General features: G+C 47.8%; 1 protein-coding gene across 1 annotated transcript in view; it reads right to left on the reverse strand.

Moving 5' to 3' along the window:
• ankrd53 (ankyrin repeat domain 53) overlaps nucleotides 1-16,331 on the reverse strand; it is a 31,784-nt gene extending 15,453 nt beyond the window's left edge. Inside the window, exons 1-3 of the mRNA XM_080182657.1 lie at nucleotides 16,262-16,331; nucleotides 9,979-10,225; nucleotides 6,779-6,978 (exon numbers count right to left, since the gene is read on the reverse strand). Of these exons, the coding sequence (XP_080038783.1) occupies nucleotides 6,779-6,978; nucleotides 9,979-10,116 (338 nt within the window). The 5' untranslated portion in view covers nucleotides 10,117-10,225; nucleotides 16,262-16,331. The remainder of the gene's footprint in view (nucleotides 1-6,778; nucleotides 6,979-9,978; nucleotides 10,226-16,261) is intronic.
• Between the last annotated feature and the right edge of the window lie 808 nt (nucleotides 16,332-17,139).

The raw sequence follows: 17,139 nt of genomic DNA on the forward strand, positions 1-17,139 counted from the left end.
TGTACTCCCTATTTAATTCAGCTACTTGCTCCATTATCATATCCTGCTTGTGGGATCTTGCTCTGCAAAAAATGATCCCATATATTTTTACATGACAACAGTGTGTGGAGATTTTTTTCCTAGTTTTATTCCTGACATGTTTAGCTGTATTGTTTATAACATGCCCACTAATTCTAAACTCCACAATCAGTGACAGGGATATTTCCAAATTATTTTGTTTGCAATGAGAGGGTGTTAGTCTGCCCCTTAATTCCACTCCATCATTGAGTAAAACCAGTGACCAATCTCTACCCAAACCCCGTGCTTGATGTGTCACCACTCTTCAAAACAAAACCCATTTTTTTTCTTTCATGGGATGCAGGTGTCACTGGTAAGGTCAGCATTTATTGCCCATCCCTAATTGCCCTTGACAATTCCAGAGTTGAGAATCAACCACATTGCTGTGGCTCTGGAGTCACATGTAGGCCAGACCGGGTAAGGACGGCAGATTTCCTTCCCCCTTCTCTACCTTCTTCCGTCAGCAAAATAAAAGTCTGAGGTCACGTACCAACCGGCTCAAGAACAACTTCTCCCCTGCTGCCATCAGACATTTGAATGGACCTGCCTCGTATTAAGTTGATCTTTCTACAGCACCGCGGTACTCACCACCCTCCTGTATGCCTGGGAAATGTGGACTCTGTATCGAATGCAAGCAAGACAGCTCAATCATTTCCACATGACTTGTCTTCGCAGAATATTACGCATCAGATGGCAAGACAAAGTACCAGACACTGAAGTTCTCTCTAGAGCAAGTCTACCATCAGTCCACACACTGAGAGCGCAGACCCGGTGGGCAGGTCATGTCATCCGTGTGTCAGATGAGCGTGTACCCAAGCAGCTCCTTTTCGGGTAACTCTCTGCTGGAAGACGCTCGCGTGGAGGGCAGAAGAAACGTTTCAAAGACACACTCGAGGCCTCCCTGAAGTCGCTGGACATTAACTCTGGCACAAAACTGCCCTACCTGGCGCTGCCTCATCCACAAAGGCTGTCAAGCTCACGAAGCAAGGTATATTGCTGAAGCACAACTTAAGCGCAAGTTGCACAAGTCCAGAGTCACCAGCGCAACAACTACAGTGTGTACACAAGTCTGTCCAATATGTGCCAGGACATTCCGTGCCTGAATTGGCCTGATCGGTCATCTTTCGACACACCGCAACCAGCCTCAAAATGACTAATGGTGTCGAGGTCCTCATCGATGATGATGGATGAACAACAACCTCGCATCAAGCTGATCTTTCCCTCCACCTAGCTATGACTGTAACACTACATTGTGCACTCTCTCCTTTCCTTCTCTATGTGGGGTATGCTTTGTATGGAGCGCAAGAAATAATACTTTTCACTGTATACCAATACATGTGACAATAATAAATCAGATCAATATCAAATTTAGCACTGCTGCCTCACAGTGCCAGGGACCCAGGTTCAATTCCTGACTTGGGTCATTGTGTGGAGTTTGCACATTCTCCCCGTGTCTGTGTGGGTTTCCGCGGGTGCTCCGGTTTCCTCCCACCATCTGAAAGAGGTGCTGGTTAGGGTGCATTGGCCAAGCTAAATTCTCCCTCAGTGTACCCGAACAGGCGTCGGAGTGTGGTGACTGGGGGATTTTCACAGTGACTTCATTACATGGTTAATGTCAGCCCACTTGTGACACCAGTAAATAAACTTTAAACTTAAAGGAATTTTTGTTGCGGTTTTACAACAGTCCTATACAGGAAGCCCTCACTTAAAATAAATCAATGCTGAAGACAGAGGTAGGTTCCTGAGGACAATCTGTGTCTGGAAAATCTACGTAAAAATTGAAAGGCTGTACCACACATAGTGCGCCGCCCAGTGCAGTAATTTAAAAATTGCTGCCTTGCCTGTAGGCTTCCTCTCACAGTGACCTTGTTAAAACACTAGGTTTACAGTGGGTTCCTCAAACAAAGGGAGTGTACAGTACAGTGCAGAGCGGTGCCCCTGGACCACAGAAAATTCTTCCAAAAACAGAAGTCCACAGCAGTTCCTCAGGTACCTACTGTATCCATGGCAACGAAATGTGAGAAAAAAGTTTACAGTTTCTGCACTGTAAGATACACAACCTGGAGAAGTCTTTCAATAAATAAAGTTCACAGAATATTACAATGCAGAAGAGGCCCTTCAGCCCATTGAGTCTGTACCGACGCATGGAAGGCTTTGACCTGCCCACCTAATCCTAATCTCTCTTTATAAATGTTCCATTCCAGGCAGCATCCTGGTGAATCTCCTCTGCGCCCCCTTCCAGTGTGTTCTTATCCTTCCTATAGTGTGGCGACCAGAACTGCACACACTACTCCAGCTGTGGCCTCACCAGAATGCCTTAACTAGTACGGGGTACAGTAAAAACAGAAGCTTAACAGTGGAATGTAGTTTAGTGTGAGAGCAGGGCATCTGAAAACGCAGCAGACCAAGTGATCTTCCTCGAATGTACGGAAAGGACAAGATGGCGGCAATCACTAGCCAGGCTCCACTCAGAACCCCTAGGCCTCATCTCACCATCAGACTCCTACTGAGATATGATTTTTTTTTATTCATTCATGGGACATGGGTGTCGCTGGCTGGCCAGCATTTATTACCCATTCAGAGGGCAGTTAAGAGTCAACCACATTGCTGTGGATCTGGAGTCACATGTAGGCCAGACCAGGTAAGGACGGCAGATTTCCTTCCCCAAAGGACATTAGTGACCCAGATGGGTTTTTCTGACAATCGACAATAGTTTCATGAGTAGATTCTTAATTCCAGATATTTTTTATTGAATGCAAGCTCCACTCGGTGGGATTCGAACCTGAGTCCCGTTAGTTGAGTTTCTGAGTTAATGGCGCTTGCACACTTTAAAACTGGAAATGCTGCATTTTGGATTAAAAAACCGTTTCAAACAAAACCATTCATGATCATTATCACTTCAGGTCAACACCTTATTTATTCTTCATTAATTGAATTCATTTTGCTCCAGATTCTATGGTGGGGTTTGAACTCACCCCTCTGGGCTCCTGGATTACTAATCCTTTAACACTCCCACTGTACTCAATAAAACAACTGAACAAACTGATGTGTGAGAGCATCCAGTCCATGACAAAGGGGTGTGATAAAAGGAGAACCGGATTAAGCAATTAAACAACTCACTGGAGGAGGAGGCTTCACAAATATCCCCATCCTCAATGATGGAAGAACCCAACACATCAGTGCTAAAGATTAGGCTGAAGAATTCGCGGCAATCTTCAGCCAGAAGTTGTTCAGGTTACTTATTTAATGACTTGGATAGTGGCATAGAAAGTCATATAGCTAAACTTGCTAATGACAGTGGCATTGTGGACAGTGTAGATGATAGCACTTGGTGGCACAGTGGTTAGCACTCACAACGCCAGGGAACCAGGTTCAATTCCAGCCTTGGGTCACTGTCTGTGTCGAGTTTGCATGTACTTCCCGTGTCTGTGTGGGTTTCCTCCAGGTGCTCCAGTTTCCTCCCACACTCCAAAGATGTGCGGGTTAGGTTGATTGGCCGTGATAAATTGCCCCTTAGTGTCAGGGAGATAAGGAGGGTAAATATGTGGGGTTATGGGGATGGAACATGAGAAATAGGAGCAGGAGTCGGCCATCTAGCCCCTCAAGCCTACCCCGCCATTCAATAAGATCATGGCTGATCCGAAGTGGATCAGTTCCACTTTCCCGCTTTCTCCCCATAACCCTTAATTCCCCTGTCTATCAGAAACCTATCTACCCGTGACTTAAATATATTCAGCGAGGCAGCCTCCACCACTTCAACGGGCAGAGAATTCCAGAGATTCACCACCCTTTGAGTGAAGGAAGTTCCTCCTCAACTCCGTTCTGAACTGCATCGAACTTGGGTGGGACAGTTGTCAGGGCAGGTTTGATGGGCCGAATGGCTTCTTTCTGCACTGTAGGTAAAGGGATATCAATAGGCCAGGTGACTGAGCAAAACTACAGCAGATGGATATCAATCCATGCAAGTGTGAAAAAGAATAGATCAGAATATTTTCCAAATGGCATGAAGTTAAATATAGTACATGTCCAAAGAGATTTGAGTGTTCAGGTGCAAGAGTCTTTACAATGCAGATCCAGGAAATAATCAGTAAGATTTATGGAATGCTGGCCTTTATATTGAGAGGAGTGGAGTATAAGGACACAGAAGTTATACTGCAGCTATACAAAACCCTGGTTAGACCCCACCTGGAGTCACTGTGAGCAGATCTGGGCACCACACCTTAGGAAGGGCATAAGAACAGAAAATGCTGGAGAATCTCAGCGGGTCTGACAACACCTTTGGGGAGAGAATAGAGCCAACGTTTCGAGTCTGGATGATCTTTTGTCAGAGTTGCCATCTGATCTCGAAACTTTGGCTCTATTCTCTCCCCACAGAGGCTGTCAAACCTGCTGAGATTTTCCAGCATTTTCTGTTTTTGTTTCAGATTCCAGCATCCGCAGTATTGTGCTCTTGGGAAGGAGACACTGGCCTTGGAGGGAGTACAAAGGAGCTTTGCAAGAATGATATCTGGATCCCAGGGGTTAAGCTACCAGGAGAGATTACATAAGTTAGTTCTGTTTTCTATAGAAGGTTAAGGGCTGTCTCATCAAAGTCTTCAAGCTACTCACAGGAAAGGACAGTGTAGATAAAAAGGAATTATTTCCACTGGTTACAGATTCCAGAACTAGAGGGCATAGTCTCAAAATTAAGGTTGGACGGTTCAGGAGGGATATTAGGAAGCACTTCCACAGAAAAGGGTAATAGAGGTTTGGAATTCTCTTCCACAAAGGGCAGTTGATGCTAGATCTGTTGCTAATTTTAAATCAGATAACATTTTGTTAAGCAAAGGTATTAATGGGCTGAAGCGAGTTATATGGAGCCATGATCTCATTAAATGGCAGAAGAAGGTCAATGGGCTGAATGGCCTACTGCTCTTCCTCAATGCTGAGTGGATAATCCATCTCGTCCTCCTCCGGACGTTCCCGTCACAGATGAGAGTCTTCAATAAATTTGATTCACTCCACATGTTACCAAGAAACAATTGGAGACACTGGATGCTGCAAACGGAATGGGCTCTGGTAACATTCCAGTAATAGTACTGAAGACTTGTTCTCCAGAGCCAAGCTCTTCCAGTACAGTTACAACACTGGCGTCTACCCAGCAATGTGGAAAATTGCCTGGGTATGTCCTGTACACAAAAAAGCAGGACAAATCCAACCCTGCCAATTACTGTCCAATCAGTCTACTCTCGATCAGTAAAGTGATGGAAGGGGTCATCGACAGTGCTATCAAACAGCACCAGCTCAGCAATAACCTGCTCAGTGACGCCCAGTTTGGGTTTTGCCCAGGGTCACTCAGCTCCTGACCTCATTACAGCCTTGGTTCAAACATGGACAAAAGAGCTGAATTCCAGAGGTGAGGTGAGAGTGACAGCCCTTAACATCAAGGCCACATTCAACCGAGTGAGGCATCAAGGAGCCTGAGTGAAACTGGAATCAATGGGAATCAGGGGGCAAACTCTCAGCTGGTTGGGGTCATACCTGGTACATAGGAAGATGGTTGTGGAGGGTCAGTCATCTCAGCTCCAGGACATCTCTGCAGGAGTCCCTCAGGGTAGTGTCTTCGACCCAACAATCTTCAGCTTCATCAATGATTTTCCCTTCATCAGGGGATTTTTGCAGTAACTTCATTGCGGTGTTAATGTATGCCTACTTGTGGCACTAATAAAGTAACTGAACTTATATCATAAGGTCAGAAGTGGGGATGTTTGCCGATGATTGTACAACATTCAGCACCATTTGTGACTCTCAGATACTGAAGCAGTCCATGTCCAAATGCAGCGAGAGCTGAACCAGCTTGGGGAGATAAATGACAAGTAATATTTATGCCACACATGTACCAGCCAATGATCATCTCCAGCAAGAGAGAATGTAAACATTGCTTCTTGACAATCACTGGTGTTACCACTATCAACATCCTGAGGATTACCAGTGACCAGAAACTGAACTGGACTAGCTATATTAATACTGTGGCTACCAGCAGGTCAGAGGCTAGGAATACTGACTGCATAGAGTAACTCACCTCCGGAGTCTCCAAAGCCTCTTCACCATCTACAAGGCACAAGTCAGGAGTGTGATGGGATACTCTCCACTTTTTTGGATGGGGGCAGCTCCAACAACACACAAGAAGCTCGACACCATCCAGGACAATGCACCCTTCCCAATTGCTCCTTCCATAAACATTCACTCTCTCTATTATCAACACACAGTGGCAGCCGTTTGCACCATCTACAGATTGCACTGCAGGAACTCTCCAAGGCACCCTAGACAGCACATTCCAAAACCCATGACCACTACCATCTAGAAGGACAAGATCCTTCTAGCAGATACCTGGGAACCCCACCAGGAAATTCCCCTCCGAGATACTCATCACCATGACTTGGAAATCTATTATTATTCATTCATTGTCTCTGGGTCAAAATCCCAGAACTCCCTCCCTAACAGCGCTGTGGGTGTACCTACACCACATGGACTGCAGTGGTTCAAGAAGGAAGCTCATTACCACCTTCTCAAGGGCAATTAGGGACGGACAATAAATGCTGGCCTGCCTAGAAATCCCCACATCTCATAAATGAATTTGTTCTTTTTGTCTTTAGAAATTGTTATTTTCTTGTCGGCTAACTCTGGACCACTCATTCATTCTCCAAGGCTCCCTGTGTAGTGACGCTACGTTGACACATACAGGTTAGGATTGGCACCGATACTGAGGAGGTACTTCAGGCATTTCAGCGCTTGGAATTGGCACTCTTTGTTGAGGATCAGGTGGATGGGGCTCCAGCCCTTTGGATTGACCAGGTTCACATCCATGTGATAGTCTTCGACCAACACCTTCAGGCACTCCAGCCTCCCGTGCATGGCAGCCAAGTGCACCGCACTGTAACCCTAACACCAGGAGGGAGAGGCAGAGAGGCAATGCAGGGTTAGTGCCAACATACATACAGACCAACATACAAACAGATCAACATGCAAACAGATCAACATACAAACAGGCCAACATACAAACATATCAACATGCAAACATATCAGCATGCAAACATATCAACATGCAAACATATCAACATACAAACAGATCAACATACAAACAGACCAACATACAAACATATCAGCATACAAACAGATCAACATGCAAACATATCAACATACAAACATATCAGCATGCAAACATATCAACATACAAACATATCAACATACAAACAGATTAACATACAAACAGATCAACATGCAAACATATCAGCATACAAACACATCAATATGCAAAGAGATTAACACGCAAACAGATCAACATACAAACACATCAACATGCAAACATAACAACATACAAACACAACAACATGCAAACACAGCATACAAACATACAAATAGATCAACATGCAAACATATGAACATAGTCAGGAGTAGGCCATTCAACCCCTCAGGCCTTCTCCATAATTCAATATGATCAAGCCTGAATGATTGTCATGCCTAGGGGGAGGTGATGGCCCAGTGGTATTATCGCTAGACTATTAATCCAGAAACTCTGTTCTGGGGACTCAGGTTCGAATCCCACCATGGCAGATGGTGGAATCTGAATTCAATAAAAAAAATCTGGGATTAAGAATCTACTGATGACCATGAAACTATTGCTAATTGTCGGGAAAACCCATCTGGTTCACTAATGCCCCTTTAGGGAAGGAAATCTGCCCTCCTTACCCCGGTCTGGCCTACAGGTGACTCCGGAGCCACAGCAATGGGGTTGACTCAGAAATGGCCCAGCAAGTCACTCAGTTAAAGGGCAACTAGCGATGTAATAAGTTGGCCCAGTCAGTGAAGCCCACGAACTACAAATGAATAAAGAGAAAATGAAATCCTGCCTCACACTGACAAACGTTGACTCCCCTGTTAGTTGAGAAGCTATCACGTTATTCATTCGCCCTGTTTCCAGCACTCACTGGGGTTTCACTGGCCCATGACCCTCGGACAGAAAGAATTTCTCCTCATCTCTGTCTTAGGTGGGAAAAACCCTTATTTTTAAACAGTGTCCCTGGTTCTAGTCTCTCCCACGAGGGGAAAACTTCCTCTCAGCATTCCCAAAGTCCACCATCCCTCAGGATTTCATATAATCCAATAGCATCACCTCCCCTAAGCTCCAGTGGAGACGGGATCGGTCTATCCAACCTTTCCACATAAGAAAATAAACCTTCAAAAATCAATTGAGTGAACTCTCTCTAAGGCAATTGTATTTTTTTTTAATTAAGGAGACCCGAAACTGTAGCACAGCGGTAGCAGGGCAGTGTGGGGGCGAGTCTCCCGGCCTGTGGGCTGGGAGGCAGGCGGAGACCGTGTATCTCCACGTGTCTCTGACCACTGGATTTCCAGGGTCATAACCTCTGCGGCAGAAATGGACGTACAGCTTCAGAAATGATTTAAATGTTCATTTAAATCCCACAAGCGTACCCCCCCCCCAACATGTCCCCACCAGGTGTGTTACATTTCAGCGAGTTTACAAAACCCTCCACTAACAGGGAGCTGGCAGCCCGACCCTGCTGGAACGGGCTGGACACCCCACAGAGGGTTCTTAATAAGGGGGGGGAGGCAAAGTAGAGGGAGCTTTACTCTGTATCTAACCCCGTGCTGTACCTGTCCTGGGAGTGTTTGATGGGGGGACAGTGTAGAGGGAGCTTTACTCTGTATCTAACCCCGTGCTGTACCTGTCCTGGGAGTGTTTTGATGGGGACAGTGTAGAGGGAGCTTTACTCTGTATCTAACCCCGTGCTGTACCTGTCCTGGGAGTGTTTTGATGGGGACAGTGTAGAGGGAGCTTTACTCTGTATCTAACCCCGTGCTGTACCTGTCCTGGGAGTGTTTGATGGGGGACAGTGTAGAGGGAGCTTTACTCTGTATCTAACCCCGTGCTGTACCTGTCCTGGGAGTGTTTTGATGGGGACAGTGTAGAGGGAGCTTTACTCTGTATCTAACCCCGTGCTGTACCTGTCCTGGGAGTGTTTGATGGGGGACAGTGTAGAGGGAGCTTTACTCTGTATCTAACCCAGTGCTGTACCTGTCCTGGGAGTGTTTTGATGGGGACAGTGTAGAGGGAGCTTTACTCTGTATCTAACCCCGTGCTGTACCTGTCCTGGGAGTGTTTTGATGGGGACAGTGTAGAGGGAGCTTTACTCTGTATCTAACCCCGTGCTGTACCTGTCCTGGGAGTGTTTTGATGGGGACAGTGTAGAGGGAGCTTTACTCTGTATCTAACCTCGTGCTGTACCTGTCCTGGGAGTGTTTGATGGGGGACAGTGTAGAGGGAGCTTTACTCTGTATCTAACCCCGTGCTGTACCTGTCCTGGGAGTGTTTGATGGGGGACAGTGTAGAGGGAGCTTTACTCTGTATCTAACCCCGTGCTGTACCTGTCCTGGGAGTGTTTGATGGGGGACAGTGTAGAGGGAGCTTTACTCTGTATCTAATCCCGTGCTGTACCTGTCCTGGGAGTGTTTGATGGGGACAGTGTAGAGGGAGCTTTATTCTGTATCTAACCCTGTGCTGTACCTGTCCTGGGAGTGTTTGATGGGGACAGTGTAGAGGGAGCTTTACTCTGTATCTAACCCCATGCTGTACCTGTCCTGGGAGTGTTTGATGGGGGATAGTGTAGAGGGAGCTTTACTCTGTATCTAACCCCGTGCTGTACCTGTCCTGGGAGTGTTTGATGGGGGATAGTGTAGAGGGAGCTTTACTCTGTATCTAACCCCGTGCTGTGCCTGTCCTGGGAGTGTTTGATGGGGGACAGTGTAGAGGGAGCTTTACTCTGTATCTAACCCTGTGCTGTACCTGTCCTGGGAGTGTTAGGGGAGAGAAGCCTGGATGAATTCTGGGTGAATCAGACGGGTGTGTGCTGAGGTACTTACATTCTGATCCACTGCGACTTTGCCTTTTGCTTTGTTTAAACTCAGTTTCAGCCATTCAGCATCACCCACTGTGGCAGCCATCAGCTCATCACTCATCATCTCACCGCGATTCCATTTCTTCCTCTTGCCCCTTGTCATGGCGATTCCTTTCAGTTTTACTGAAATTACCAAGAGTTTCCAGGAGCAGGAACAGGGAACAGGCGGTGTTAAACAGCACCAAAATGTCCCAACCTCCTTCAAACTCAACCTGCAAAGGAAGAAGAGAACATTGAGGGTTTGGAGATGGAGGGAGAGGGTCTGTGAGGGATTGGAGATGGAGGGAGAGGGTCTGTGAGGGATTGGAGATGGAGGGAGAGGCACTGTGAGGGATTGGAGTTGGAGGGAGAGGGACTGTGAGGGATTGGAGTTGGAGGGAGAGGGACTGTGAGGGATTGGAGTTGGAGGGAGAGGGACTGTGAGGGATTGGAGATGGAGTGAGAGGCACTGTGAGGGATTGGAGATGGAGGGAGAGGCACTGTGAGGGATTGGAGATGGAGGGAGAGGCACTGTGAGGGATTGGAGATGGAGGGAGAGGCACTGTGAGGGATTGGGGATGGAGAGAGAGGCACTGTGAGGGATTGGGGATGGAGGGAGAGGCACTGTGAGGGATTGGGGATGGGGACAGAGACAGTCTGAGGGATTGGAGATGGAGAGAGAGGGAGTTTGAGGGATTGGAAGTGGAGTGAGGGATCCTTTCAGGGATTGGAGATGGAGGGATTGGCTGAGGTCCCTCCTCTGAGTGCTGTGTCTGTGTTTTAATAACAAGCTTTGCCCATTATTTGACATTGTGGGATCATTTATCCAATCTGCTGAATCCTGCTTCATCCTACCTGGTAGGATTCGAGGTGACAATCCTCGAATTAAAACCTCTAGCTCTGCAACCTCCAGGCGACTGCCAAAACACATGATCTATTCTCTCTCCATAGATGCTGTCAGACCTGCTGAGATTTTCCAGCATTTTCTGGAAAAGTGTAGATATGAGGAGAGATTGGACGGATTGGGGTTATTTTCCTTGGAACAAAGAAGGTTGAGGGCTGACTAGAGACAGACAAAATTATTAATGGAAGAGATAGCATGAACAGAATAAAATCGTTTCCCTTGGTGGAGAATTCTAGAACCAGGAGACAAGATCCAAGATAAGTGGCAGGAGGCAGAGAGGGGACGTGGGGAAGAACTTTTTTTTTATGCAGAGGGTGGTGGGTGTCTGGAATTCGCTACCCGATTTAGTGGTGGAGCCAGAGACACTAAACTCTTTTAAAAAGTCCCTGGATCGGCACAGTAAGTGCTGTAAGCTACAGGGCTATGGGCCGGGTACAGGAAGGTGGGAATAGAAAGGGGGCAACCTGAGTGTCCTTGGGGAGGCATGGACAAGATGGGCTGAATGGCCTCCTTCTGTGCTGTGACATTTCTAAGTTGCTGGCCTGTGGGGACAAGGCAGGGCAGTGGGGCAGCGAGTTACTCTTACTGAGAGTTGGCTCGAACGTAATGGGCCAAATGGCCTCCTTCTGAACTGCTCCCATTCGATGGTATAGCCTGCAGCTCACCCTGTGAACAAGGTGCTAGTAACAGGTAGGTGTGGCAAATCATAGACTCATGTATAAAAATGTGTGTGTGTGTGTGTGTGTGTATAACAAGTGGATTTGATGTGTGTGAGGTTGGTTTGCAATGGTAATGATGAACACAGGCCATACAATAACACTATGATTGCTGTTAGAATCACTGTCACAGGTAGATAAAGAGCAGGCCCTTCTGTCTGAGTATTATATACTGCTCTGTGTAGCTACACTGGGAGCACACTCTGCTCTGAGTCTGAAGGCTTTGCACTCACGTTTCACTTTAGGATTTGAGTATAGCAACCTCGTCTGACATTCCAGTACTGTACTGAGGGGGGTGCTGCCCTGTCAGAGATGCCGTCTCTCAGGTGAGATGTTAAACTCAGGTCCCCCTCTCTGGCGGATGTTAAAAATTTCCACGTGACGATTTCAAAAAACAGTTAATACAGAATCACCACAATGCAGAAGGAGACCATGCGGCCCATCGAGCCTGCACTGACCACAATCCCCCCAGGTCCTATCCCCATAACCCCATGCATTTACCCTAGCTAGTCGCCCTCACACTAAGAGGTAATTTTAGCACGGCCAATCCACCTAACCCGCACGTCTTTGGACTGTGGGAGGAAACCGGAGAATCCAGAGGAAACCCACGCAGACATGGGGAGGACGTGTAGACTCCATACAGACAGTGACCCGTGCTGGGAATCGAACCCGGGTCCCAGGTGCTGTGAGGCACCAGTGCTAACCGCTGTGTCACCCAACCACTGTGCCAGGGAACAACTAGATAGATTGGGATAATTAGATAGCATATCTTCAATGACAGTCATCCACAGCATCCTGACAAATTTATATCTCTTAGCCAAAACCACAAAAAACAGATTATCTGATCATTCTCATATCACTGTTTGCAAATTGGCTACCACCTTTTCTACATTATAACCACGATGCTTCAAAAACGTGCTTCATTGATTGTTTAAAGTTTATTTATTATTGTCACAAGTAGGCTTACATTAACACTGCAATGAGGTTAGTTTGAAAATCCCCCAGTCGCCACACTCCAGCACCTGTTCGGGTACACTGAGGGAGAAGTTAGCACGGCCAATGCATCCTAACCAGCACGTCTTTCAGACTGTGGGAGGAAACTGGAGCACCCGGAGGAAACCCACGCAGACACAGGGAGAACGTGCAGACTCCACACAGACAAGCTGGGAATCGAACCCAGGTCCCTGGCGCTGTGAGGTAGAAATGTTAACCACTGTGCCACCAATAAAGTTCTGTAAAATGCTTTAATTGGGACTGCTTGTGTTGTGAAATGCTAGGTGTTTTTTTAGACAGACACCGTTAAAGCCTATTTCTTCAACCCGTAAAATCCCTTGCACCTATTCAGTGCACTCCTGTGTTATAATTATGAGATTAATAAGATTATATATTGTGGGACTGTTTCTTTAAATTTAAAGTGAAGGAATCACGTGACCTGTTTTGCAGTTTGATTGTTCAAGATCAAAGAAATCATTAGATTGCGGTACTGAGGATGTGCAAGATATTTACACTTGGAGACAATGGTGGCAGTCTCTGAATTTACCATGGATCTCCCAAAGTCCCAGAAAGGTGTTGTTGGTATTAGGTTGTAATCAATTAAGTGTTTGGTTATGCCTAAGATGAAAGTCAGTTGGGATCAAAGGTAGCTATTTAGCTACCTGTAATCAAGGTTAATGTATTTCACGCTGCCATGGAGCAGAGGTCAAAGGAAGACATTTTTGAGATCAGGTTACAGGCTTCCTTACGAATCAGAGAATGTCACAGACAGGCAGCAGTTGGTTGGTGTAGTTGGCAACTATCCGAGAGGCAGATGGAAGGAGGTAGAGGCAGCCACTTAAAGCAGGGAAAATGCAGACTTCACCATGCAGGATTTGTGGACACTCAGGCTAAAGGGACCAAGTTCATGAGGGTTTAAAGGAGGCTGGAAGATTTACCTAGCTTGGGCTAGATGGAAGGAATCGCCACTACACCCTGACAGTGAAAGTCAGTTCTTGGATCAGAAGTCACCGGACTGGGAAAGTAAAAAAAGAATGTCACTGAGAGCTGAGAATAATTGTGCTGGATAATTGCTGAAGGATAAACTGTCCTTTTAAGGCACTGTGCAACATATAGTATAGTGGGAGATTTTTGATTGTGATAAAAACTGAACGGGAATCACTTTTTTGTAGTTTGAAATATAAATTGCCTACAAAATGAATTGATTGTTGAGTCAAATTGCTTTTAGTCATTAGTTCCAGTAAAGGTTTTGCAATGTAGCTCACTTATGCTTGCTCGAAGCTAGAGATTTCCATATGCAGGGATCTTTCCTCTGTGAGCAAAGGGAAGTGTTCAGGTATTGCCCCTTTTTAATCAAACAAAAGCATGATGACCATTGTTCTCTGGTACATTCTCCATGGCAATGCTTCGACCAGAGATGATGTGCCCACCAATCAGTGTGCTTTTTTATATTGTATAATTTGTTGCTCCCATTGAAATTTGGCATTCTTGTTTCTGTCTTGGTGAGTGCAAGATGAAAAACTTCGACAATATGTTTCTGTTTTCAACAATATTCTTTCAAACTTATCAATCCTCTGGGGAGATTTTATAACCTGCATCTGTCTCCCTGCATCATTTCTTCTTTCCCAATATTTCCATCTCTCCTCATTCTATTGCTCTCTCCCTCATTCTGTTGCCCCCTTTGTTTCTCTGTTACCGCTCTCCCATTACATTGCCCCCTTACTCTTTTCCCCCCCTCTCTCTGTTGCCCTCTCCCTCTGTTGCCCTCTCACTTTTGCTCCCTCCCTCTATTGCCTCGCTCCCTCTGTTGCCCTCTCTCCCTCTGTTGCCCTCCCCTGTTGCCTCTCCCTCTGTTGCCCCTTCTTCTGTTACCCTTCCTCTGTTGCCCCTTCCTCTGTTTCCCCCTCCCCCGCTGCCCTCTCCCTCTGTTGCCCCTTCCCTGTCCCCCCATCCCCCATTGCTCCTCACCCTCTGGTGCCCTCTTTCCCTCTGTTGCCCCTCCCCTCTGTTGCCCCTCCCCTCTGTTGCCCCCCTCTCCCTCTATTGCCCCTCTCCCTGTGTTGCCCCCCTCCCTCTCTTGCCCCTCCCCCCTGTTGCTCCCTCTCCCCCTGTTGCCCCTCCCGCATTCACATTGAGCCGATTTTTATTGCTGAATTTGCCCCGCGGCTGCCGATCCCTTTAAATGAGTGGATGGTGTTACTATGGAAACAGTAAATAACAACAGTGAGAGCCAGAAATCAGAACAAAGATCGGGAATAGGAGAGAGAGAGAGAGAGAAAGAGAAAGAGAGAGAGAAAGAGGGTCAGAGAAAGAATGAGAAAGAGGGTCAGAGAGAGAGAGAGATTCTGTGAGAGAGTGAGAAAGAGAGTCAGAGAAAGAGAATGTGAGAGTGAGAAAGAGACTCTGAGAGAAAGAAAGTGAGAAAGAGAGAGTGAAAAAGAGTCAAAAGAGAGAGAGAGAAAGAGAGACAGTGAGAAAGAGAGAGAGAGAAAGAGAGTGAGAGTGAGAGAGAGAGAAAGGTGAAAGATTACAGAGAAACCCACTGGGAGCAGAGGCAGGTTTCAGTGTTCAGAGTGTGTAAGGATTGAACTATTAAACCCAGTACCGCAGACTGGAACAAGCAGAGATCTCCATAGGCTGAAATAAATAGAGGGGTGCAGAGAGAGAGAGAGAGCTAGACAGAGGGAGACAGGGATAGAGATACACAGAGAAAGAGAGGGAGGGATAGAATATGAGAATAGAGATGGAGAGATGCACAGGGAGAGGGAGATATACTGGTGGGGCAGCACAGTGGGTAGTACTGCTGCCTCACACTGCCAGGGATCCAGGTTCAATTCCCAGCCTCGAGTCATTGTTTGTACATTCTCCCCGTGTCTGCGTGGGTTTCCTCCCACCAGAGTGTGGTGACTAGTGGATTTTCACAGTAACTTCATTGCAGCGTTAATGTAATTCCACTTTGTAGAATCATAGAATCCCTACAGTGCAGAAGGAGGCCATTCGGCCCATCGAGTCTGCACTGACCACAATCCCACCCAGGCCCTATTCCCGTAACCCCACACATTTATCCTGTTGGTTCCCCTGACACTAGGATCAATTTTAGCATGGCCAATCCACCTAACCCGCACCCATCTATAGACTGTGGGAGGAAGCCAGAGCACCGGGGAGGGGGGGGAAACCCACGCAGACACGGGGAGAACGTGCAACACAGACAGTGACCCGAGGCCACAGTTGATCCGGGGTCCCTGGTGTTGTGAGGCACTGTGCTACCTTCAATATAGTATCAATCTCAATCTGCAGATCTTTCAATGATCTCCCAGACTGGGGAATTACTTGTCACAAATAGGTTTACATTAACACTGCAAGGAAGTTACAGTGAAAATCCCCTAGTGGCGACATTCTGGCATCTGTTCGGGTACACAGAGGGAGAATTTAGCACGGCCAGTGCACCCTAACCAGCCCATGTTTCAGACTGTGGGAGAAAACTAGAGGAAATTGAACCACTAACCACTGTGCCACTCCCTGATTACTGTGGGATCTCCAGACTGTGATATCAATGAGGGATCGATAGCCTGTGAGATCACTGAGAGATCACTGGGTCCCAGTGGTGATGAGAGTGAATGAGCTGTCAGACAGTGTGTGTGCTGTAACCTACTCACCTCCGACACTTCACACAGCTTCAGAAACCCCTCTACTGGGGTGTGAGGTCTCGGGGAGGATTCCTGCTGAACTGTCAGCCTGTGTTAAAGCCATGCTGGAGACAGAGACAGAGAGAGGCAGAGACCCGGGAGGGACAGGCAGCAGCTCCGGGGGGGACGGGCAGCAGCAGCACTGAGGTCAGTGCCTGCGGAACAGTTAAAGGCGCCGGGACAGAGGAGCACCAGTTTAGCCGACAAATATCTACCCACAGTTTGTGCCGGTCAGACCGTCAAAGGTGCAACAAAGAGATAAAAACAACCCTGTGTGAACTGAGGAGGCTCATCAGGACAGGCTGGCTGTGAGTGTGGGGAGGCTGGGTGTGAGTTGTGTGTATGGGGGTGGGGGGGCATGTGTGGGGGTGGGGGTGGGGGGGTGTGTATGGGGGTGAGGGGGGGTGGGGGTGGAGGGGTGTCTATGGGAGTGGGGGTGGGGGGGTGTGTATGGGGGTGGGGGGTGTGTATGGGGGTGGGGGGGTGGGGGTGGAGGGGTGTGTGTGGGGGGTGTGTGTGGGGGTGGGGGGTGGGGGTGGGGGGTGTGTATGGGGTGGGGGTGTGTGTGTGGGGGGTGGGGGTGTGTGTGTGGGGGGTGGGGGTGTGTGTGTGGGGGTGGGGGTGGGGGTGGGGGTGTGTGTATGGGGGTGGGGGGTGTGTATGGGCGTGGGGGGGTGGGGGGGGTGTGTATGGGGGTGGGCGGTGGGGGTGGGGGGTGTGTATGGGGTGGGGGGTGTGTATGGGGGTGGGGCGGTGTGTATGGGCATGGGGGGGTGGGGGGGTGTGTATGGGGGTGGGCGGTGGGGGTGGGGGGTGTGTATGGGGGTGGGGGGCGGGGGTGGGGGGTG

The sequence above is a fragment of the Carcharhinus amblyrhynchos genome, unplaced genomic scaffold, assembly GCF_965287045.1.
Source record: "Carcharhinus amblyrhynchos unplaced genomic scaffold, sCarAmb.v2.hapA scaffold_77, whole genome shotgun sequence".
Lineage (NCBI taxonomy): Eukaryota > Metazoa > Chordata > Chondrichthyes > Carcharhiniformes > Carcharhinidae > Carcharhinus > Carcharhinus amblyrhynchos.